Source organism: Haliotis rubra, unplaced genomic scaffold (assembly GCF_003918875.1).
Source record: "Haliotis rubra isolate DU_JTF1 unplaced genomic scaffold, ASM391887v1 Scf1427, whole genome shotgun sequence".
In the NCBI taxonomy this organism is placed as follows: domain Eukaryota; kingdom Metazoa; phylum Mollusca; class Gastropoda; order Lepetellida; family Haliotidae; genus Haliotis; species Haliotis rubra.
In genome coordinates this window covers 14677-39870 of record NW_025765367.1, presented here as the reverse complement: position 1 = coordinate 39870, position 25194 = coordinate 14677, and the positions used below count along the sequence as shown (strand labels likewise).

The 25194-nt window shown below is 38.3% G+C and overlaps 1 protein-coding gene and 1 long non-coding RNA gene across 2 annotated transcripts; one reads left to right on the top strand and one right to left on the bottom strand.

Annotated features, from left to right (window-relative positions):
- The first annotated feature begins 1465 nt into the window (after positions 1 to 1465).
- Positions 1466 to 12771, top strand: LOC124269179 (platelet endothelial aggregation receptor 1-like). The gene is made up of 5 exons (XM_046704190.1): positions 1466 to 1712; positions 5452 to 5649; positions 9382 to 9513; positions 9614 to 9760; positions 12557 to 12771. Exons 1-5 carry the CDS (start codon positions 1466 to 1468, stop codon positions 12769 to 12771), a joined length of 939 nt encoding a protein of 312 aa, XP_046560146.1.
- A 6886-nt stretch (positions 12772 to 19657) lies between these two features.
- On the bottom strand, positions 19658 to 20744 carry LOC124269178. Its single transcript, XR_006896451.1, has 2 exons — positions 20277 to 20744; positions 19658 to 19907 (listed from the first exon to the last, which is right to left on the bottom strand). It is a non-coding gene; the product is annotated as an uncharacterized LOC124269178 (long non-coding RNA).
- Between the last annotated feature and the right edge of the window lie 4450 nt (positions 20745 to 25194).

Below are 25194 nucleotides of genomic sequence, written 5' to 3'. Positions count from 1 at the left end.
ATTGCAAAATATGATTGAAGCATGTATTAAGGAATTGTTGCCGGTTGTCTTTGGTGGACAAACCTACCTTCCAAAAGAACCACGGAAAAATAATTCGTCGAATTGATTGTGATCTTAACTACTAACACTTCTCCTGTCAGGGTCCTGTCCACCAGGGAAGTTTGGAGATTCTTGTAGCTACAGCTGCCACTGTGGACAGTCCTGTAACCAGACAACTGGAGTTTGTGGAGGTGGCTGTGATGAAGGCTGGGTTGGAGGACGTGGTGGAACCTGTCAAAAAAGGTCTGGTGATATTTGGAAACAGTATTCTAAGAATTGTATTTCTCTAAACTGGCCAGATATATTGAAAAGTGTTTTGATTGTGACTTACAAGTATATCATCGTGTACGTGTTGCTATGACAACACAGATATCGTACCCAAATGCAACGTTGCCGGCACCTCACATCCCTAGCCCAACATGGACAATTCAGTAGATGTGTACAGGTTCATGACATTCCCCGAAATAGGGAAAGGCTCGGATCCCAACAGCACGCAGTCGCCTCATCACTGTGTTCCTGCTGATGCAGTGATCAAAAGCTGTTGATGCTGGTGATGGCATCGTGAGCATGCGGTTGCGCAGATTGAAAATGCGCAGGCGAAGGCCATTTTGCAGGGTGGTCATTCTCAGTCTTCCACTTCTGGGACACGTCTGGCTGACGCGTCTCATTAGTGTGATGTGGTCTGCCTTGTACAGCTGAACGCTCTGGCAATATGGCTGCTCGAAGCCGACATCTGCGACTTTCTCACTCTGCTGCTGTATCTCTTGGCATTTTGATGTATTCTTTTACACCACTAAAAATCTCAATTGATTGTCTTCATACGTTGGCGCATAACATGCACGTGCGATTCAACAAATTATTCCACTCAGAGCACCATAATTGATATACGTGGTGTTTTGGCAACATGTACATCATATTTGTGTATCAACTGTCACAATCAAGACACTTTTGAATTATTCGATTTGGAAAATAATACCAAAACACTATGGGTCGACTTTCTTTTGTACATCAGTGTATTTCACGGTTTTAAAGAAATAGCGAAAACAATGTATGTTATGAGAGAAAGACACAGGCACAACTTTAACCACTGCTTCTAGGCCTAAACCCACGTGACTAGGGGATATCAAATGGTTGTATTTACGAGATGTAGCGTGGTGGAGAGGGGAATAAGGATATTCGGCATATCAAAACAACAGCATATTTGGAAGTGTGGGGTTGTTGTGGCCATATGGACGCCGTATAGGCCTCGAGAGACAAGATCCAAACAATCAACATATTGTTGATGGTTTTGCTGATACTGAAAATAAGTAAGGTGTATTAGGTTGTGGACAATTGGATATTACGATTACATTTAAAACCTTTTGCGGATGTAATTAAAATACGTGTTGTTTTTGGATGACATATATCACTGTTGGGTGTGTGGGTAATGTTTGAGAACATTCGATCATGTGATGTTTCTTTTCAAACAGGGAACATTGCCTACAAGAAACGTACTACATCTTCTCAGATCTATAAGTCTGACTGGTCTGCAGACAAAGCTGTAGATGGGAACCGGAACCAGAAGTTGGCACATGACTCCTGCTTCCGAGCCTTAGACCACCCAAGTGTGTGGACAGTGGACCTGGGACAGCAGTACAGGATACATGACGTCAGGATATACAACCGGGATGGGTGTATGTATCCTTCTCATTTCTCAACATTTCATCTTTACATTAGCAAATTGCTAAATAAGTCTGAAATCAGGTATACAACACACGACTGTTCTTTCACCAAAGGATTGACTGGTAATACCATCAGTTCGAAAAGCAAACTCTTTGAATCAGAATTACGGAATCGGGCATATGTTTTCACTGACGAATGAGCGGGGTTGCAGGCAAGGTGATCCAATATCACCATATTTGTTTCTTTTTGTGGCTGCAATCCTTGGATGTATGGTGGTTGCAATCCTTGAATGTATGATAAGACAAAATAATGATATAAAGGGTATTGTAATTGATGTTCAGGAATATAAGTTAGGACAATATGCTGATGATACTGAATTATTTTTGGATGGCTCAGATGAAAGTTTGTATGCTGCTATTGATACCATTAATATTTTTTACAATATGTCAGGATTAAGGATAAATATAGATATGACTAAAGCAATCCGGATAGGCTCAAATGCAGGTAGCAGTGATATAATTTGTCAAGATTTGAATATAGAATGGCAAAGAAAGGATTTGAAGTTTTGGGTATTAAATTCACACCTGATTTCAATGACTCAGGTGTAATCAACACAAGAAAAGACTTGGAGAAATTAATAGATTATTCGCAACATGGCGAAAAAAGACATTTGGCAAAATCCCTGTATTTAAAACATTGGCTCTTTCAACATTGGTTCACATTTTCAAATATTTAACGAACCCAATTGATGAATATATTTTACTTTTCTTGAGAGAGTATTTTCATATTTATTTGGAATGACAAAAATGACAAAATTAAACGGAACACATTAAAAAAGATTATACAGAAGGGGTTTACGCATGACAGATATTAAAACCTTTGTTAATGTCATGATCTTATCTACACTCACACTTTTTTTGAGGAATACAAATATGAGTAATCCATGTAATTTTCCATGAAATGATATATTAAAATATGGAGCAAATTTTCAGAAAATTGTTGAAATTGATAATCCTTTTTGGAAAGATGCTTTAATGGCATTGGGATTATACTGTAATGAACATACCATAGAAGCAGACAACATTGAAGGAATTTTATAACAACCCTTATGGTTGAATAATAATTCCAAAAACCCAAATCACTTTATTAGGCATTGTAGTGCAAGGGCTTGTGTAATTCCGTGGGGATTACGTGTCAATTGTTGGAACCAATACTAATTGCAATCACTATTGTGTATGGATTCAGAAAAAAACCGTGGTTCCCTTTTTTCTGTTTGTTATAAGTGTCATTGTGGGGTGATTGAATATGAGTTCCCAAAATTGCTTGCGACATTTCGAGACAAAACTGTTTTCATAACATTGTCACAACATAGTCATGTAGCATATCAAAAGATAGCTTATGATGCATGATATGGAAGTAAACATATAATACGGTGATAATTTCAGTTTGGTGACATAAAATATGACCTAAATTAATCAAATATTGTCTTTCGGTCATCGGACACCAACATTGTAAGTATTGGCCTATATTAATGGAAACCATTTATTCAATTAATGTATTCTCCCATTTCATAAAATATACTACCATGACACACTTATGTAGTAATAATACTACCCAGGTAAGGTTAATGTGACTATCATATAGTCATGCACAAGTGTCAAACCAGGGCTACCAGTACAGTCAGAATTGATACACTGACACCCATGTCTGGGTAATTAAATGACATAAAACCAAATATGCAGTCCATGTAAACTGTATGTATTAATAAAGGAGTGACAAATTAAAGTGTAGTGAACGGATAACTACATATTACAAGTGTGGTTTGCACGTACAATATATAATGTGTACTAGTATATTTATTTTAATTTTTACAAGGATTTAGCATTGTTAAGTAACTAGCATTGTCAATCAACCCGTCATTAACCCGTAAGAACATGATATGCTGTTGAAATAATCGCTTCGAAATTATTTGATATACAAACACAAGCATGAATTCTACGCATATTTTTTCTTAATAAGGAAACGAGAAGGGCCCTATCTCTCTCTCTCTCTCTCTCTCTCCTCTCTTCACCATCTATCTATCTATCTATCACACACACACACACACACACACACACACACACACACACACACACACACACACACACACACACACACACACACTTCTTGGATAAATATTCATCTTTAATTGAAGTTTAACAACTTTATTGGATTATAATTCCTTTATGCTATCTGTTGATGTAACATTCTTGTTGGACCCAATGAACTTTGGTCATGCATTTGTACATTTATTGCTTTGCTTTAATCCTTGTATTCAATTATGGGAACAAATAAAAATAATTTTAAACAAACCAGAACTCTACGAATCAACATAACGGAATCTGGCATATGTTCTCACTGAAGAATGGATACGTTAATACCGGGTAGTAAAACCAGTCCAACTCTTCCCTCTCCATCCACTGTCCATCTTCCGTCGTCGTTCGGCAAAGTCCGGCAGTCGTCGTCGGCCAGTGTAATTACATTTATCGTCAGAGAATTGGTGACCAGTTAATTTGATTCCCGAGTCCTTAGTCTGTTGAAGCGTTTCTCGTAGATTTAGGGATATAGTATTTGTGTCCCGCTATTACTGTTGAGTTCCATAACTCTCGGGTGTTAACTGGGCCGTGGGGGTAGCCTAGTAGTTAAAGCGTTTGCTCGTTAAGCCGAAGACCTGGGTTCGATTCCCCACATGCGTACAATGAGTGAAGCCCATTTCTGGTGTCCACCTTCGTGATATTGCTGGAATAAGATATTGTCGAAGTGGTGATGTAGCTGTTTTCTATTTATTACTGTCATACATTTACTTAGCTAATCTGATTGTGTATTTACTCTGACTTAGTTCATCCATGATCCCTGATCTTCTGTATTGCCATCTTTTTATAGATTTGATCAGATTATTTCCATGCCTCCATACGTGAATTATTGATTACCGAGTCCTGAAGGACCGTTTTCTTGTCAGTCTCATACCACTTAATTTGAACAATCAGAATGGCATAGACAACAGTTATATGTAACTGCTTGACCTTTACCATTGACTTCTGTCACGATGTAACGTAGACGTCGTTCGCGTTTTGTAACACAAAGGTGTTCTGTGTTCTTATATAGAGCTTCTACATTTCTTTCTTGATTTTACTTAAAACGACACGATGAAATTATGAAAGCGATCATAGCAAAGAAGGTGAATACCTTTACTATATTTAACATCTTCCAGAGGTTTCTCGAGGTTCCTGTTACGATTATTTCAGGTGTTCGAGATGCTTTCAAAGTCGTTTTGACTTACACTCTGAATAAAGTACTACCCCACCTCTGCCCTGTTTGACTTTCTGTCTGAAAATAGTAACGACCACGCCTGTGCCCTCCACTGAATCTGAACCGAAACTCTATGATACACTTAGAACTCTGTTTTACAATGAACACACAGACACCACCTCCAAAGGATCAAGGCAGTGGGAGGTCTGGTGTTGCAATCGTTCATAACGTTATACAAGCGTATTCCCAGTGTCCACCATGGTGTGTGTGTTTGTTACCTTTACGCACCTGTGAACAATTTGTTATAGAAATCATAGAATTTCTTTAGCCCGTCTTTCATAATCATTCACAATAAAATACATATTCAATAAAAAACTTATGCTAAATAAATAAACGTAATAATGATGATAGCCTAAAGATACAACTCCACCTACCAGAAGCATACATCCATCATTATTTTAGATGTTTGGAAAATCCAATCCGCTCTCCTCTCTCTGAGTAACTCCAGCAATTCCACATCTGGCGTACCCTGCTACACCTTCCCCAGCAACACTGCAACAGGCAACTCTGTGTACGATGTCATCTGTGATGGAAGGGGGCGATACTTTACCATCACACACAGCTGGGCGGAGCTGAATCTCTGCGAGGTGGAGATCTATGGTATGGACAGACTCTTTTGTCATTAATCACCGTTACAAATGCACCAACCACATTTGTCTTATGTTACGGTTAATAAATTGCCGTGACAAAAGGTTTAAGAGTCCCCTTTGAACCAGCAAAAATAGAACACAGACAAGTCTAAAATATTCAATAATATATTGAGCAAATAATGAGCAAACTACAATGAATGACAATACAGATTTCTAGTACAATGCAATTGAGTCACAAATCTAAAATATTGGGTCACAAATATAAATATTAACTCACCAGAGTCTTGACATTTACAGTGAGAGCAGATATACTGATTGAAGGTTGTTTACAATGAGAGTAGACGAATAGACGGTCTTGAAATGTTGACAGACATACTAGACGACAGTAGGCAGATGATGGCAGACAGATGTACACAACTGCAGTGATATGAAACGTCTGATGTGATTCCGTGTGTTAGTCCTGCCGCACAACGCAACAACCAGCCTTTATATAGCCCTTACACAGTTCTCGAGCATTCTAGCAAAACTAAGCAGCATCATTATCCACTCAGAATGTCATCGAAATTCGTCGAACATGCGACAGGGAGTCAAAACAAAAATACGCCAAAGGAGGCAACTCTGTTTACAGGCGACATTAGAAATTCTTAGTAAATATGCCTCATTTTCAGGCTTAAAAATAAATTTTCAGGCTTAAAAATAAATGTAAACAAAACACAGGTATTATGGATAGGCTCAGAAAAAAAACTCTAAAAGAAAATTTTGCAGAAACTGGAATTTAGACTGGAAGAGGGACTCGTTTACACTATTAGGAATTGTATTTACTCACAACATCGCAGAAAAGGTTGAACGCAACTATAAAGATAAACTTAAGACTCTCAAAATACGAGGGACAGTCAAAAAGTAGTCGGCCTGACCTAGTAAATGATACAAATGCAGCTGTTTTTATGTTTTATTTTTCTACATATTATCTGTCAACCTCAAGCAAATTGGTTTTGCTACGTTCCAGCCTTACGATCCCCATTTTGTTTGAAATTTTATCTTGGTACACCCCAAAAGCGCAAAATCTGCAATAAATGCACCACAAACTTCAGGTAACAAAATATGCAGGAAACATTTTGTGTGTTTGAGATAGGTAGACGTCCGCTAGAATCAAACTTAGATATTAAAGTGCATAAAAAAGCAATTTGAAAGTACAATCGCTTGTTAAAGTGATTCCCCCTTCATGTTTACTGAAACAGCTTGTTTTGGAGACACTACCCACCCCTTTCAGACGACGAAATCATAAGGACATAACATATTCTAATGTTTTCACTTTTTCACACATGATGCTAAAGGTTCAAAGTAAATACTGAATGGTCACACAAGTGTCAACTCTCAGTATATTGTAAACAGGGCCAACTTGAATATCTGGACACAATGTTTTTGATAAACTAAATGGGGGCGTCCTATAAAAGAAACAGCCCCCGACTAAATATGAATCAAGCAATCCAAAGCTTTGACTCTTGATTATGACGGGAAGTCATACAATACTATACTAACATCTTTTATATGACATTATCTGAGGGCATACCATTATCCAAGAGGTACTAAATGACGGATCGTTTTTCATTTTCTGCATTTTTTCTAGAAATATTATACCCCAATGTGTTATGATGACTAATATCTCGTTAATCCACATATGTGAAATTTTTTATACGGCTTTGCTAATGATTCCTACAAACTAAAATGGAAGCTTTTCAAACATTGGACATCGAGAATATAGTTAAGCCGAATACTTTTTGACCGATCCTCGTATCAATTGATCAATGGCTAGCAAGAGACCTTAGGTAGAAATACCATATTGAAAAGTTTACTTTTACCGCAACTTAATCATTTATTTGTAACTCTACCCAACCCAAATGATCAAATGATTAAAGAAATTGACAGCTTTATACAAACATGCGAAACACACATACTTGAATCAGTAATAACACAGGAAACAAATCACTTTTCGAAAGACACTTTGAAATCATGGGGTAAATTCGTAACCAGAAAAGCAGAAAATGCAAAAAATGCACGTGATATTTTATCCCAACCCTTATGGTTAAATGACAATATTAAAATAGATGGAAAACCAATCAATTATAAACAAAGGGATTACTTATATAAACGACATGTTTGACGCCCAATGTAACTTTTTAACGGTGGAACAATTAAAAAAATCGTTTGGGTGCAAAACTAACTTCCTAGAGCGTCAAGGAATAGTGGAATCAATTAAATACTACTGCAAATCCATAAACTTTCATATTGAAGAGAAAATCCAAGCTCCGATCTTGCCCTATCTTTTACGAAATATAGTAGGAAACCCAAAAGGATGTAGAGATATCTATGACATACTCATAAATGGTAAATCTAGAAAACCTTTAACATATCGAAACAAGTGGCAACAAGAACTTAATGAGTCTATTGACGATAACATATGGGAAACGATAGAAAAAACAACCTTTAAATCGTATAATAGTGTAAAACACTCGTGGTTTCAATACAGTATACTGCATAGGTTTCTGCCAACAAATGATTTGCTAACAAAAATGAAATATAAAGATTCCAACACATGCACATTTTGCAAATCCGAGAAAGAATCAATTCTATTTTGTGACTGTAAAGTCATAAAAACTATTTGGAAGAAAATAGAAGAATGGATATTCGAAAAAACAGGGTCAAATATTATCTTTTCAAAGAAAAATATTATTCCAAGATATTGTGAAAAGAGAAACCATGTTCTGAATTTGATAATAACAGTAGTGAAATATAATATATACAAAATGAAACAAAGAGATAAAACACCAAATTTGAACTACATTATAGAAGACGTAAAGACAACATATTATGCTGAACGTTTTAATGCCTATTCAAATTGCAAATATGACAGCTTCACAAAATTTTGGTTACTATGTCACAATCTGTTCTGTTAATCTAGCGCTATATATAATGTACTGCTGTTATATTTTCAAGTACCTATTCATTTCCACCTGAATGCACATTTGCCTGTAAATCGACTTTGTATATATTTGCGAATCGTGTTTATACCAACCCGTTATGTAATGAACTGTATGACCTGGATGTATGGAGAATCACAAATAAAAAATTTAAAAAAACCTCTGGAGCGCTATCAGAAAGGCGTACCGCTAAAATTGCTATTGCCATTGAACATACATGATGCAAGATGTGAGCCGCACCAACTCTCATAACTTTAAACTTTGTGACCCGTAATAACTATCACTTAATCAATGATTTTACGAATTACAAAAAACACACTCTCACAACACTTCCTCAAATGCTTCGTAAATTCTTCGGAGATGACAACCGTTTGTCAGTTACTATAGACAGCAATATCTTGAAACATGATTTCAACTACAGTAACAATAAAGTGTCGACTTCAATTTAAGAAATCTTTTACACTTTTTCAAGGTTCAGAAATTAGTATGATCCTATAACCATATCCATGTTATCGTGATTGCATACCCAGTTGCTGCCGAAAAGAAATAATTCCTATTTCTTCATATAATGAAAGTCAACCGTTTCTGTAGATTCTACAGGGAGTGCAACACGTACACCACACGGGGATGTAAATAGATATAACAATGAGATCTCGTTTACTGGTATTGTTTTCCTACAAAATATAATGTTTTGTCCAAGTAATGCTAATGTATAATAATGGGTCAACGAAGAAGCGGAGTAAACTCTTTGATTCTGTTTTAAGTTTGCAGTCAAGGATCCTTTGGTACAGACTGCAGCCATTTCTGCCATTGTTCTGATGGACCCTGTGATGGAGTCAGTGGGATCTGTGCTGGTGACTGTAGGCCAGGGTGGCGGGGACAAAACTGTTCTATAGGTGAGGATCTAACCATACCTAGTGTTGATATGACAAAGAGACACCTCTAAAAAGTGTGGATATATCCGTTCCATAATTAACGAGCGCCTTTCGTCTACAGAGTGTGATAAAGACCATTACGGAGTCAACTGTAACGAGACATGTGGCAGCAGGAACTGTGCTACTAATACATCGTCATGTGACCGGCTTTCTGGGTCATGTGACACCGGGTGTCTCCCTGGATGGACTGCAGTGGACTGTACACAGGGTAAACCATAACCATAGAATATGAAAATAGCGTTATGAAATCATGTAGATTCTGGTATGGTTGATGTGCTGAATTATGCATGTATCTGTACACGACCATTGGCAACTATGTCAGTATGTACCATTGTCTCTAGCTCTTCACTGAGATCTTTTTTCAGAAACTTGCTTTTTAATATCACGATGGCCACTTTACTCTAAAATATACTCTCCCAAAAAGAAACGCATATAGGAATTTCAACTGTATTGTTATGTTTATTTTGAAACATCTTGTAGGCTTTATGAGTCAATGAAATAAAGCGAAATTGAACACTAGGAATGCAGACTTATCCGCCTTTGGCACCAACTCGAGGAAAGTCAGTTTGAGTGTCACATGGAGACGTGTGGTGGCGCTGAAGTCAATACCTCGTGTGACCACCGTGGGCATCCAGAACTGCACGGTCTCGCCTCGGCATCGAACGAATAAGTCTCAGAATCTCGTGTTGCCCAATCGCAGCCCACTCTGCCTGTAGTGCCTTTGCGAGTTGCTGAAGTGTCTGGGGCTGAGGGTTACGGCGTCGCACCCGTCTGTCCAGGGCATTCCAGATGTTCGATCGGGTTTAAGTCCGGTAATCTTGAGGGCCAGGGGAGCACATTGATGTCGTGGTTCTGGAGGAAGTCTCTAGTGTGATGTGCTGTGCTGGGGCCTGGCATTGCTCTGTTGAAACAACTCCTTCTGGCGATCAATGATTGGAAGGAGGTGTGGGCGTAGGATTTCGTCACAGTACCGTTGAGCTGTCAGGGTTGCCCTGGATCATCACCAAATCACTTCTCCTACGGAAGGTGATCGCTCCCACATCACAACACTGCACCGGCCGAATCTGTCGACCTGGGGAACGCAAGCGTCGGCGAAACGTTCACGTCGACGCCTGTACACCCGCATTCTTCCATCGCGTCGTTCCCATAGAAATCGTGATTCATCACGCTGAACCAGATTCTACGCCAATTCGGTAGGTTCCAGGCCTGAACGTTGGTGCACCATTGAACTCGATGTTGACGATGTTGTTGTCGAAGCACAGGGCCCAAAATAAGGTCTTCTGGCGTAAACCAGCCTCTCTCAACCTGTTCCTGACGGTCTGTGCCGAAAGCCTCCTCAATCCGGGTATTTGTCGAGCGGTACTGGTCGCCGTAGCTGTTCGATGACGCAGGTGATGTACCCGGATGTAGCGATCCTGCGCCGCAGTGGTCGCTCGAGGTCGCCCACTACGAGGGGCATCTGCTGCCGAATTCGGCCGGCGATATCTCTCCAGAGCTTTGGTGAACATTCATGCGTCGGGCAACTGCATCGTTGAGACTGGCCAGCTTCAAGCAAACCAATGGCGATATGACGGTTGGCTTCACTTAGACGTGGCATTTTGCGTTCGTCAACAATATTCCAAATACAGTGAATAATCGACAGACAGCGATCAACCTTTTTATACCCGTCATTGAGACTATCTGATCCCCAACTTTCACGTGCATTGCATGTGATTGTGTATTCTGGACACTACACGCGGAAATTGAAAATCATGCTGTTAAATACGGTATTTTACGGATGGTGCGTTTTGTTGTGATGTTTCAAAACATAAACACCATAGGACTCATAAATAGGAGCAAAACCTTTGTAAAATGAATCACGTTTTAATTCATTGCTACATGAAATTGCTATTTTCATGAAGCGTTTCTTTTGAGAGTATACATTTTGCCTGTGCAATTCCTCTACCAATGGATCTGTATTCCAGTACAATTCGTATCAACGACGATCAGTTCGTCACTATAATACATGCAGCTTTCACAATATTGTCAACTCACTCTTTCCATGTCAATATCGTGTATTCTTTTACAGAATGTTCCTCACGGACCTATGGACAAAACTGCAGCAAGCAATGTACTGACAGGAACTGTGCAGGAACTCGCCATGTGATCATGTGACAGGATCATGTGTGCCCGGATGTAAAGCAGGGTGGATTGGTATAGACTGTTTTGAAGGTACGGGCTTAAAGCACACACATATACATAGTAGTCCGAGTGTGCACCAGGTGTGGATGGGTTTGGAGGGTAAAGATCACATACACATGGTATTCTGAATGTGCGCAATTAAAGTACGTGCGGCTGAGGACATTAGGTTACTGTGAGCCCAGTTATTGACATGCAGTGACAACATGATAAGCCAAGTATCCTTTGCAAGGGCAAAGTTTGACTATTGCTCTATTACTTTACTGAATAGCCTTGGCTTCCTCTGTGTCATCAATTAAAGAAAATGCTCAAAATTATTCAGAAACCTAATTGAAATCGTAAAAACATTACGATGCCTTAAAGAGGTTCTGATAAGCTGCGTATCTGCGTAAATTACACATATATTTATGTAAAAAACTCAATTTCTATTAAGTCTATTGCGTGCAAGGACTCTTGAATTTTTGTAAATGCCTCAATATATTTGATCTTACATGCGTACACATAGGAATGTCTAAATAAAATAACTGAGGTATACTGAGAGGTTCTACTTCAGCACATGAACTTGGTAACTTGCAGTCTTTCTTATCGTTTCTCATTTTACAGATCAATATAAATAACAAATACGTAAACCAACATTTAAACTTTATTATATTTTGACAATTAATGACAAAATACCCAAATTGATTGAATTTGGAGTGAGGTGTGTACAATGTGTTTGGTTTGTCAAAGGGCAGTTAGGATACCCAATTGAGAGATGAACACAAGCGAGTACATAACTCAATGACCCAAAAGTTATCTGTAGGACTGCGGCCTTTCTGCTGCACAGAATGTCATCAGGACCATTACGGAGTCAACTGTAACGAGACGTGTGGCAACAGGAACTGTGCAGCTAATACATCGTCATGTGACCGGCATACTGGGTCATGTGACAACGGGTGTCGCCCCCTGGATGGACTGCGATGGACTGTACACAGGGTAAACCCTAAACATAAACAATTACTGTATCAGGATATGTTTGACCGTTGTTTTACCATAGCCTAATTGAGATATAGACCCCTCGGACATGTGGTTAATCATGTGCCTATCATCTCGGACCGTTGTGACTCTGGGGCGACCTGGTCGACGTCCATATTCCACGGACCAATTGGCTTGAAATCTCTGCCACAATATAGCAGTAGCACTTATGACTCACATTAAAGCAGATTCCGAAAATAAGCAAGTGTAAAAAACCCGCCTCATTTTAAGGTGCGATTTGAAAAGCTACCTGAACAGTGAAGGACAGTGAAAAGCATCAATGCATGTGTATTGTCCTCCACTTCCCATGGATAGAGCGACTTGCACGTGCAAATCATTTACATTAAGTGGCAGGTGGGTTTCCATGTTGACAATATGAATAAACAATGTGCCATTTGAAACAGAATGTATCTGACGTTAAATAACGTAATACTGACATTTCAACGACCTGATGTGTTTTTCCATGCTGTTGAGAAAGTTTGCAAAACATTTAGTTGTACATATTTCAAACAAATACGAAGATTTTACAACTTTTAAGAAATAGTGTTACCAATAGCTTGACCCTTCTTTGATGAAGCAACACTCACTATAACGAGAAGCAATCAGCGCATTATGGAGAAAATGCTGTAGCACGCTCATCATTTTGATGATTTCTCGACATCAACGACGACATGCCGAATCGTTGCTTTGTCGTCAATTGCTCCTAGGGATTCGGGCGATGGTGTCCCCATGCACAGATTTCCACAGGACCCCGCAGTTCGTGCTAAATGGGTTATGTTTGTGAGTGCGAAGCGAGCGTTGTGGAAGCCTGAAACGATATCTTACTTGTGTTCAGATCGCTTCACGGAAGTTAAAGAATCAAAACTACTTACTAGTTGTAGTAAAATATGCATATGATTGATGACCATAAAGATTTTCTATGACACAACTTGTAACATAACGATTTCTTCCTCGGAAGTGAGGTTGTGGTCGAAGTAACAATAATATTGTAAGTAGTATTATATTGACACCCACCTCGCTGCCACGAGAGAAATTGTTATGATATACGCTATGTCATGCAAAAATCCTATTGGCCATCAATAAAATACATATTTTACTACCAGTAGAAAGTAGTTTTGATTTTATAATTCGGTGAAAACAAACCTAAATACCATTTATCCTCAGACTGGCGGATGTTCCCGATAGGGCGCCGCCATTTTAAAAATAAAAAATCTGTTAGAATTAATGAGATTATAGTTTGTTTTCATCAAGTTAGAAAATCAAGACTACTTTCTACTCGTTGTTAAATATGTATTGGAATCATAACCAAACGGATTTTGCATGACACAACTTATAACATAACGATTTCTTCCACGGAAGCAAGGTGGGGTCGAAGTCACAATACTGCGCGATAAATTTCTTGCTACATTCCATGGTTAATGTCCACTCACCAGTATGTAGATACTAGTCAATGTGCGTCTTTATATTTGGTCTTATAATCCTAATTAGTTTATTATCACACTTGTATGAATTTTGAAACCAAATAAAAGCAGACGATCTGCTGATACTTATAATGAATTTATAACAGAACTGTAATATCTAGACATTTTATAGTTTGCCAATGTGAATCATAATTCGCACACACACCCTAGTGCATGTTGTCTGTCTCATTACACTTCACGGCGAAAACAATGATTCTGTTGAATGCTACGACAAATGAATAAAACAAAATGCAAATAATGAAATTAAAACAGATTAAAGTTATAGGAACAATATCAGGCCATTACCTTGTTCGAGGAATGTATCCATCAATATCCACAAAACTGTTCCAAATGATGTGTCTTTTAACAGTTTAATATACGAAAAGGTGATAAATCTTTTCAGGTATTGGTGTATAGTCTCATTAGTCACCCAAGATAGCACACCTGGCAAATCTAATTGCATAATGTCCGCCTTTCTTTAAAAAGTGTAATTTAGTTAGCCAATAATGGGCAATCAATCAATGTATTGCCGGTTAATCCTTTGAAGAAGGACGTTGTTTTACGCAGACACCGACACGACAGAGTGTATTCAGTATAGATTAGTAAATCTACATACATAAACACTACCTTTTGACAATTCCGCTGTGTAAGATAAAAAGTAATTAATCAATCAGCGTGTTATCGGTTAATCCTTTGATCGATGTTTATAATGTTGAATATTTACTCCAGACACAAGAAATGCCAAATGGGAACCTTTGTCGGGTAATCTAAGTGTGTTACCACTAATTATACCTGTTGTAAATTCATTAACTGACCATCAAGTGAATGATGACAAATAACATGTGTAGGTTTATACCACCTAACACGGGTTACAACGAGGGAGTATTAATTGCTGTATTGCATGTGAAAACTTATGGGCCGACACTGTTTTGAGAATACAAACAGATTTTTACATGACATGATTAAATATCGAGGTAAAACAACACAGAAATGGGATAAATTTGGATCAGTCATTATACAAATAGGGCCTAACGACACCAATCGATTTTGACAGAATCGTCTATGAAAACAAGTTGTAACTTGGAAACTAGGCAAAGCAGGAGACAAAATTAAATGACAGTAGATTGTGAGAACATATAGCTTTCATTTTCCACAACAATTGTCACGATTTCAGGTTTATACAAGCCTGTAAACACGATAATTTACCCCTAAAACGTAGATGAATTCTGCATCGGCTCTCAAAGCTATTCCTCATATGACGTCACAGAGGCGCGCCGCTCTGATTGGTTGAAATTTCGTTCGCGGGTGAGAATTGTGCACTGTTGTCAAAAAGGTCGATTTAAGTCAATTAAAGGTCGAAATGAGTAGTTTTAATGACGGGGTTTCATTTATAACGATGCCAGTTAGTGATTTACGTATTTGTACCCCTAGGGTTTATGTGACCTTTAAAAGTAGAAAACTATTTTTGGACAATACAGGTAGATCTTCATACTAGGGACCATATTACATGACTTCGATGTTTAGTTTAATACCTGGAGAAAACACGACGAGGATTTATATGACCCTTAATCTGACAGCTTATATTAATATACAATATGAGTAATGTATCAAATTCATTGGATATAAGATCATCGTAAAATCTAGAATATGACATCAATCAAAAGGAATCACTATTTGTGCTCCCCGATCTAAGTTTATAAAAACATCAGAATTCCTGTTCGGTTTGGCAAAATGAAAAAAAAGATTGATTTGGGTTTGAATGAGTCACTGTGTTGGGTTTAACGCCTCCTTGAACAGTATTCCAGTTATATCACATCATTTCAGTTCAATGAAAGTGAACAGGTGTCGTACCCGTTAAACTATCACCAAATTCTGGGGACCTTGTTCGGCTCCTTAAACGACTGGTCCAACCGTGCCTCGGATTTAGTCAAGAACGCTAACTTAATTAGCAGCAGGTGTTTCGATCAATAATAGTGAAATGTTCAATTTCTTACCACTGATTTACCGACTTCAGCGGAAATTTGTGAGACCATTGTAACCGCCTCTGTTTCTTATTTCGATGTAAGCATATAGATTAAATGTGACAAAACGATCCTTTGGTGGCACACTATAACTTGACTTGCCTGTGTACGTGTTTGTGATTGGTGCAAGCAGGGGCAGCACCTTCTCGTCTGCGTTTGGCACATTACTATTTGACAGAGGTTCATAAACAAAGGAGACCTGCTGTGGACTTTTATGGACACTTTACAGAGTCGATCAACCATTTTGTGTATTTGATATCATATTATTCATGCTACGTGAATTGATAACTATTTTGATGATGTTGACACCATCAATGTTGTTTCATTATGTCAGGAAGAAGGTGTAACACTATTACAACAGTCGAAAGTGGTATGCAACAGCATCTCAAAAGCACGTGGAATTGAACCAGGTCGTAGAATGCAAAGACGATCTCCTCTTCTGTAATCAATATCTGACTGGACGTGTTTCGAACTCCAAAATAGCTTATTATATTATTATGCTGACACGTTCACATGCTTCACGTGAATTATATGCTTGGAAAAAAGAGAAACTTGTATTTGGTAATTCATACATTTTGTTTTCTCTCTATAATGTGATGCTGATCGTTACTGCGTCAACTGTGTGAACGTGAAATATTCGCACATATTCATGATTCCTTTTTAACATTATATGAACATACTGCATTAAACATTTCCCGAATCTTAACTAAGAAATGTTTGAATTGTGGTCGGTTCGGTTCAGGGACATGTTGTAATATAAAATTGAATCAGATTTAAACCTTACAGAATTCTCAAGCTGTTACATTATCCTCATCCTCCAAACTGTGGACAACAATACATTCACTGTTCTGATTCACAACATAGCTTACTATGATGCTCTCGATTAATGTCTTTTGACAATATAAGCACACAGGCAGCTTCTGTGCCATTAGTCCTGTTCTGATTGTAGGAGCAAACAATTTTGGATGGTAATATATCTTTGGTTTGTCAGTTTACGTTATAACAAAAAACTATTTTGATCTAGATGTAGGTTTATGTTGTACAAATAAAGATAATCACAGTCAACAACTCCCATGTGTTTTGTATAGGTGCAGGAGCATCTCAGTCTATATTTATGAAGGTCACACTCACATGTTCAACAGTAATCTTATCTTGGCAAACTTTAACGTAAGATAGTCTGGCATCTATACATATACCAATGACCATTGAATACACACTTATCCGTTTGAAACTGACACCATATTAATATATATATCGCAAGTGTAAATTGAATGATCGTATCCGAGACGAAAATTCTTAGCACGTATTCTTAGCACATGTTCAAGATGTAACCTTTGAAGATAAATACTGAAAGCCTGCACCTCCAGACACTGTAGAGGGAGCTCTTCCTGTAACTCAACTGGAGACTGTGACAGTGGATGTGAGACTGGGTGGACACTGAACGACTGTACAGGTGAAGATGGTAGGTCGTCAGTGGAGTGAGATGGTGAGGTGCAATGTCAGTTTTAACAGTATTTCAAAAACCAGGATCATGGCCGTCTGGCACAACAAAGGATCACCACTCTGCAGGGACATTTACCTGTCGTTAGACTAGTGGACTAAGTGTGTCTATAAAGCACATGACGGCACGTTATGTTCAAGCCTGTTAGTCTACGTCCGGGAGTTAACTGTGACAATACATGTCCCTTGACTTTGTGTCAGGAACTCGTCTTGAAACACAAGGGACTGTAACAGTGAGTGTTAGACAGGATTTACCATACACGACTGTATAGGTAATAGTGGTAAACAGTCATGAGCACAACCCACATGTGGACATTCCTGGAATGTTCAGGTCACAACATTGACACATCGCGACTATACTGTGTCCTCAGAAATAACCTATAACATTAACAATTTACAAACTATCAATCATACAAAAATAATTATAATGTTGAAAAGATGAAAAGTGACATTGCTTCTCGTGTATTCAGAAGAGGCAAGGATTCCTCAAGGCGCCGGATATAACGCTATTCATCTGGCTGTTGCTGTGGCAGTTGCATTCGTAGTTGGTGCTGTCATCGCTTCTGTTGTCTCGTGGAGAAGGAAGAGGTAAATGAGTGACTTTAGTCACGTTATATATTTAAAGAAATAGTAAAGTGAGTTAAGATTTTAAGTCACATCGGCAATATTTCAGCCATATCGTGACTAAAAACAAGTTAAATTTTATAGCAAATATTGGTAAATTATAAAAAGCCTATCAATGAAGGACAGTAAAACAACTAGAATATCCCAGTTATGAAAATGAAACTAGTATGTACTCTAAAGTATTGTAGTTACAGAAGAGAATACAACATAAACACAGGCTATAGACTGCCAACAGCTCACAGTACTAGGGACTAGTACATCTGTTTCCCTGCATGGACCCTAACTGGATTTATAAAGAAATGTTGAAACAAAATTGAAAAGTAGTATGCCCCTTTCATCCAAAGATAGACTTATACCTAATATGAACATGGTTCAACTTGAGATAATGCAGGTTTGTTTTTTAAATACGTAAGCTTTGAATACGCTTACATTCCAGACGACCTAACAAAACATCTGACCAATCACAGAACAGCGATGACGTTGGCCCTGACGCTAGGACATATGACGCTCTCCATGCTGAGTCTTCACAAGACGAATATATGACAGGAGAGACATATTTCACCATTGCGTCTGTCAACACAGATTCAGAATCCCTTGCCGCAACATCACAGGATGTGCCCGAATCTGTCGGAACACAGATATATGAAACCATTCCCCACACATCTCTTGAAATTGCTCATTCATGATAGGGAAACCTAACTGATTTCATGAGTGACACACTTTAAGGTTTTAATAGTTCTACCTGTACGTATACTATGAAAATGTTCCCGGTTTACTTTGATAAATTTGGAAGAATTTCTCTATTTCTGGATTTCGGTTTTGTTAGGCCCATTTATTCATCAGAATTACAGACATAGATAATTGCACAGATACTATGAAGTATGTAAATTCAGTCATTGTTTTGGTTGTATAAGACGTATATTTAGATTTAAATACAGCTTATGTTGATGCTAATATCATATCATATTCAATCAAGGTTTAGTTTGATACTGGTGTTTTCAGAATTTCGGGATGGTCGCATATGTGTTGACCTAAACAGTGCTAATACCGGATATTGAAAAAGCTTTTGTATTGATTTTCAACTTTTATACCCTCGTATGTATGTTTATAACTATTTACCATCCCATCCTTTCAAGATCTCGATGTATGCATTTGCTATATTTGTTTCAATTCATGATTTCACTCATATCTTATTGGGTGTATATTTGCGCTTCATACAGATGACCAGAATAACGTTGTGTTGGTTTGTCAGTCAGATCTAAATACTTTACTGCTACATAATACAATTATATATTCACCAACGCTTAAAATATCTTTTCATTGAAGATTTGGCTGTGCATGCATGAAAACTGTGTAATAATGGTGCACGCAAGTATATATGTCATCGATAAGCTCCATTCCATGATGGGAATGTTTTGCAAGGAAGGGTCACTGGACAACACACTGGTACCCGTTTGAATCCGTTCACCGTCAACAAATCGTTGGCACTTACCACAACCCCAAAACATCCTATAGATGTCATCGTCGTCAGAAGCTAACACCTTTCTCTCTAATACAACTGACCGCCTCCGTGGTGTAGTGGTTAGAGCGTCCGCCCGGAGAGCCTAAAGGTCGCGGGTTCGATCCCGACCGCGTCACACCAAAAGACGTTAAAATATGGTACTTGTTGGTCCCTGCCTGGCGCTCGGCATTAATGGGTACAACAAGGACTGGCCGGCTCGGAGTCAGTATAATGTGTCTGAGTGGGGTATTCATGCTTCACTGAGGCTTGGTATCTCAGTGGGCTAGCTTTATTAAACCAGCTTAAGTCTGGGCTAGTACAAGCAGCTGCACATACACATACACACGCATGCACGTCGTCATATGAGCGAAATATTCTCCAGCGCGACGTTAAACCCAATTTCACCTCACCTCACCTCTAACACACCTGGGAGACTATAGTGGGGACGTGTGCGTCAGCGTTATACAGGCCACTGACTACGTGAGCTGAAAATGACCATTCACTGCAATATTGTATGAACGTGTGATGCGGTGTATATATGTATAGGGCTAGTGCACTGATGAAAGGAATAAACGACGGACTACCAATGCGAATAAAAATGAACGTTTCACTTGGACGATGGTTTGCAATTAAATATTAGTTGAATATTATCATTTTGCTATATAGTATTTCATTCAAAAAATAGATATAGGAGTGAAAGCTTGGGTTTGCCAGCCCAACATATTCACAAACATTAACTGCTGTGTTGCTATCTAATTTTACGTTTGCATATAAGCCACTCTATCTATTTACGCGCAACAAAGTTACAAAGTGAGATGTTAATCTTGAGTTATGTTGAGAGTTTAAAGGAGAAGCACCAATGACACATTAACATTGAACCTCTACAATTAAAGGATTTTTAAAAAGGTCACTTCGCATTGTTTATTTTCGCTCTTAATGAACCCTTTGGTATATATAATATTCACAAAATACAGTTAAAAAACGGTAATATTTCATTATACAGCTTGTATTTGGAATCTGAAACGCACCTCCCTCGAAAGCATTTCGCGATTACTCAAGATAATGAGGTAGATGGTCACGTGATCGCGTGACGTCATACCGGAGAGTCAACACACCGAGCCTGTTCGCTCACTAAGGTCTGCTTCTAGTTTAGCAAATCCACGAAGTCAAACCTGGATTTGGATGGCATACTAGATACAGATAACATCACAAACATACAACTATTCCGACAGGAATATTGATGACAGTTGACAACATTCAGCCGTGGGACGATCCCGATCCCGACTGAATAGACCTACTGCAGACTGGTATGCAAGTCACATGCCTATGAAATGTTCATGGAAAACCTATTAGATACTGAATAATTTTTTCCGCGGTCACGGTAAATTTTGCAGTCATGATAACGGCAATGTTCGATCAATGTGTTGAGTCTTCCGGTATACATCGGTATGGGAAGGTAAACACTGAAATAGTTACGTTCGAAGTTCATGAATTTATGAAGGTTATTGAGTAACTTTCAGCTCTATTTCATAAAATGTGTCTTCTGCTAAATTTATCCGTAAAGGTTTTAGTATGGTGATAATCTTTCCTATGAAATACGTACCGTTACGGAAGTCGATAAGTTCGATCTCACTACTGTATGGTAGAGAAGTACCCTAAATTCGTTAGTGTATGTTTTCAGAGAAGTCGGTGTATCGTCTCTGGTATGGTGCATCAAACATCACTTTTATTACATTTTTCAATATCCATACACGTAAAGCATCAGTTATATGTCGTGATACTTAATCTGCAAAATGTACATAAAATGTGAAATGATAAAGACCTGTAACCTCCTTAAAACAGCTGATAATCGATATAATAAATAAATATAGATGCAAAAAATCGAACTGACAAATCCTTATCTTTCTCTTTAACTGTCAGCTAGTAAATAATATGTTTCATTGTGTTCTAGTAGTAATGTGTGAACTGTGATCAGTCCCAAAGAAAGACCAGCGATCAAATCAAGAAACCAGCACACAAAAAATTAAAGCAAATAATTTATTTGCATACAAACTGTTTACGACAATATAATGAATACAGTGTGAACACCAACATCATGAAGGAACACGCTTGTGTGTAAATTAACTGGATCGACTGGTAAAGCCAAAGAAAACAAGATTGCTCTCCAATAACACCATGTGACACAGTGGTGACTGCAATTTGGTAACATTTACCATCTGAACAAGTCCCAGGATTCAAACAGACGAATAAAATAGACCTTTAAGACATCAGGCACAACTGGATTCAGTTCACACCCTAGACACAAATACATGATGTCATTTTATATCTTGATGTCACTGAATTCACCAGTTCCTGTTTACTAGTTATAAAATGAAAGTTTCTGGCAGAATATCCTGGAGAAATAGGCTGTTGTGTCCTGCAAGTCTGTAGGAATGAAACATGTTTCTTCTCTCGAGAATGGCCCTGAGTAGGAATTCCACATACTCTGTGAATAAATCTTACATTGAATTAGAGACATTTTGTAACACAATTTCAGTATATTTTGTTTTGGAAACCATAATAATAATAAAAACAAATGCCTTTGCAAACAAGACTTAGTGTTGACTCATTAGTTAGGGCAAAACATGCAGTAATAGGAAAAGTTTGTTTTTCAAATGGAGTGCACCAGATCAACAAAATATTAATGTTTGTCTGAATTATATTTACCACGTGTTGGTTTCTTGTTCACTGGCTTGGCCTCTTGGTTTAGGGCCTAGGGGTAGCTGATTGCCCACTTGGGTTCTACCCTTGGTCACTTTTGGGGTATTTAGGCTGTTTACATTGATGTGAAATGCTGTCATGTACATTCTAAAAATAGCAAAAAGTAGCCTTTTTACATTTGCCCAAAACAAAACCCACAAAGAAATATATTATCTGAATGGACATATTTCCCTGATTTCCCATTTTGAAAGTGGGTTAAAAGTTACCTATCTATCAATCAATCAATCAATCTTTATTTCAGTACTTTAAAAGGCCACAGGCCTGTAGTACATTTAGAGCTTACATGGAGTAGATAGAAATCATTTATAAATTCTTTTCTGTAACAATATACTTTTCTTAAATCCATAGCGAAATAGATGTACATTGCCAGATTCTGTAATATTGATGTGGTAGTATCTGTTAATAGTGAAATTAATGTTCTTACACTTGGATGCTTATAATAGTATGGCTTTAGGTATTTTGTTCGTAGACACGTATAACAGGACAGATTAGAAGGAAATGTAGTTCATCCTCAACAGTACTCATATTACATAACTGACATATTCTGATTTCTCTTTGTATACCTGCATACCTGCCAGTTTCAATAAATAATTCATGGGAAGAGCAACGAAAACGAGAGAGAGCTATACGGAACTTCTTTACGCCGATTTTTGCTAAATAGTCTTCAAAACGTATGTCCGATTTCCATTGGTTATAGTATAAACATTTTGTGGATAGAAGTAGTGATTCCGACCAAGACTGGAAATAGATATCTTTTCATTCTTTGTAATGTAAATGATATGATAAAATTGGTATGCAACTGAACATTGTGATCACACCACACGTAACCATAACCAGTTTTGTACAACAACTCCCTAATATCACTCACCCAATTCCTTTTCCCATTTTCGTCATACAATTTCATCATATCATAACATTTTTCGGAAACCTATCTATACAGCTGCCATGATGTTTTTACAGGGTCCATAAATACCTAAGTTTTATGCCAGTGCAGAGCAGTCATTTTCATTTTATTTATTGTACTTTGCCTACTTCCATCCCGCACATCCACTGAGTCACATGCATTCACTGGCCCTATCATGTAAACGTTGTAGTGATCAAGTTGAGGACACACACACACACACACACACACACACACACACACACACACACACACGCACGCACGCACGCACGCACGCACGCACACGCACATGCACAGAAGACTGAGAGAGAGAGTTGCTTTAATAATACACAAGTCTTTAGATTTGAATTAAAGACAGCTAACTATTGCTGTGTTCTGAGGTGAGATAGAAGATTGTTCCAGAGATGAGGGCTAGCCGTCTCGAGTAACCTGTCACATATTTTTTCTGTCCTAGTCACAAGAATTGTAAAAAGACACTGATCATTTGATCGGACGGAATGTGCAGGAGTATAACGGTGGAACAGACCACCGAGGTACTAGGAGCTAGACCGTGGATAGGTTTGGAACCCAGGGCAGAGTTATATATTTTACCTGGTACTGGACGGGAAGCTAATGAAGTGAGTAAAACGGGGGTAATGTGGTCCGATTTCTTTCACTGAGAGATCACTCTGGCTACGGTATTCTGTACCTTCTGAAGCTTGTGTATAAGATGATTCGGAGAGAACCACAAGAAGTGCATTACAGTAGTCAAATGCCCGAATAAGAAATACCGTAATCTTGACGTCCAGGTATCTTTGAATCATCCTGATGCTGCGAATGTGGTAGTACGCCCTTCTGCAGATGTTATTGATATGTGGCTCCTTGGACAGTGAGGAATCAAAAATAACTTCCAAATTACGCATCTTAGGCTTTGGCTGATTCTCACACTGACCAATGCCGATTTAAGAAAGGGCGAGACCGGTTTGGAGGCTCTTAGGGTGGAAAGCTATAAGTTCTGTTTCATCGTCATTCAGTTTGAGGTAGTGTGATGGCATCCAGTGTTTGATGCAACTAACACACTCTTCAATGGCGACAAATAAAGAAGAACCAAGGGTTTAAAAAGATAAGTAAATCTGAGTGTCATCAGCATATAAATACAGTCCAAGGTTGAAGGATCTGACTGTGTCACCAAGACGAGATGCGTATATGGTAAAAGCAGAGGCCCAAGAATCGATCCTTGGGTACTGCGTGCAAAGCCAGACCCTTAGGACTGGAGATGTAACAAACAAATGTAGGACATATGTGTGGACTCAAACCACTGAAGACCACTAATACATCCTGGTGTCAAGTGTGTGCTGTGACCACACGATCAAACAACGTTGAGGTGAATGGTAAACATTCAACTGGTCGATCAATTTGAAGAGTACATGGACTAAACTTCTTCTGGAGTTGAGTTACAATTAACTCCATTTGTTAACCCCGACATCACCCCCCCATACACACCACCACACACACACACACAGACACCCCACAACTTTCAGTTTCCGAGTTACAAGCACTTTGAACATAATATTCACAATTGCCACTGAATCAAATCCGCCATGAATGCCCTGTTATGGATTTTACGAGTGTCTGAACTGAATACATTTTAAATATATACATCCTCGTATACAGGTCCATGTATGAATATTTCATGATGTTATG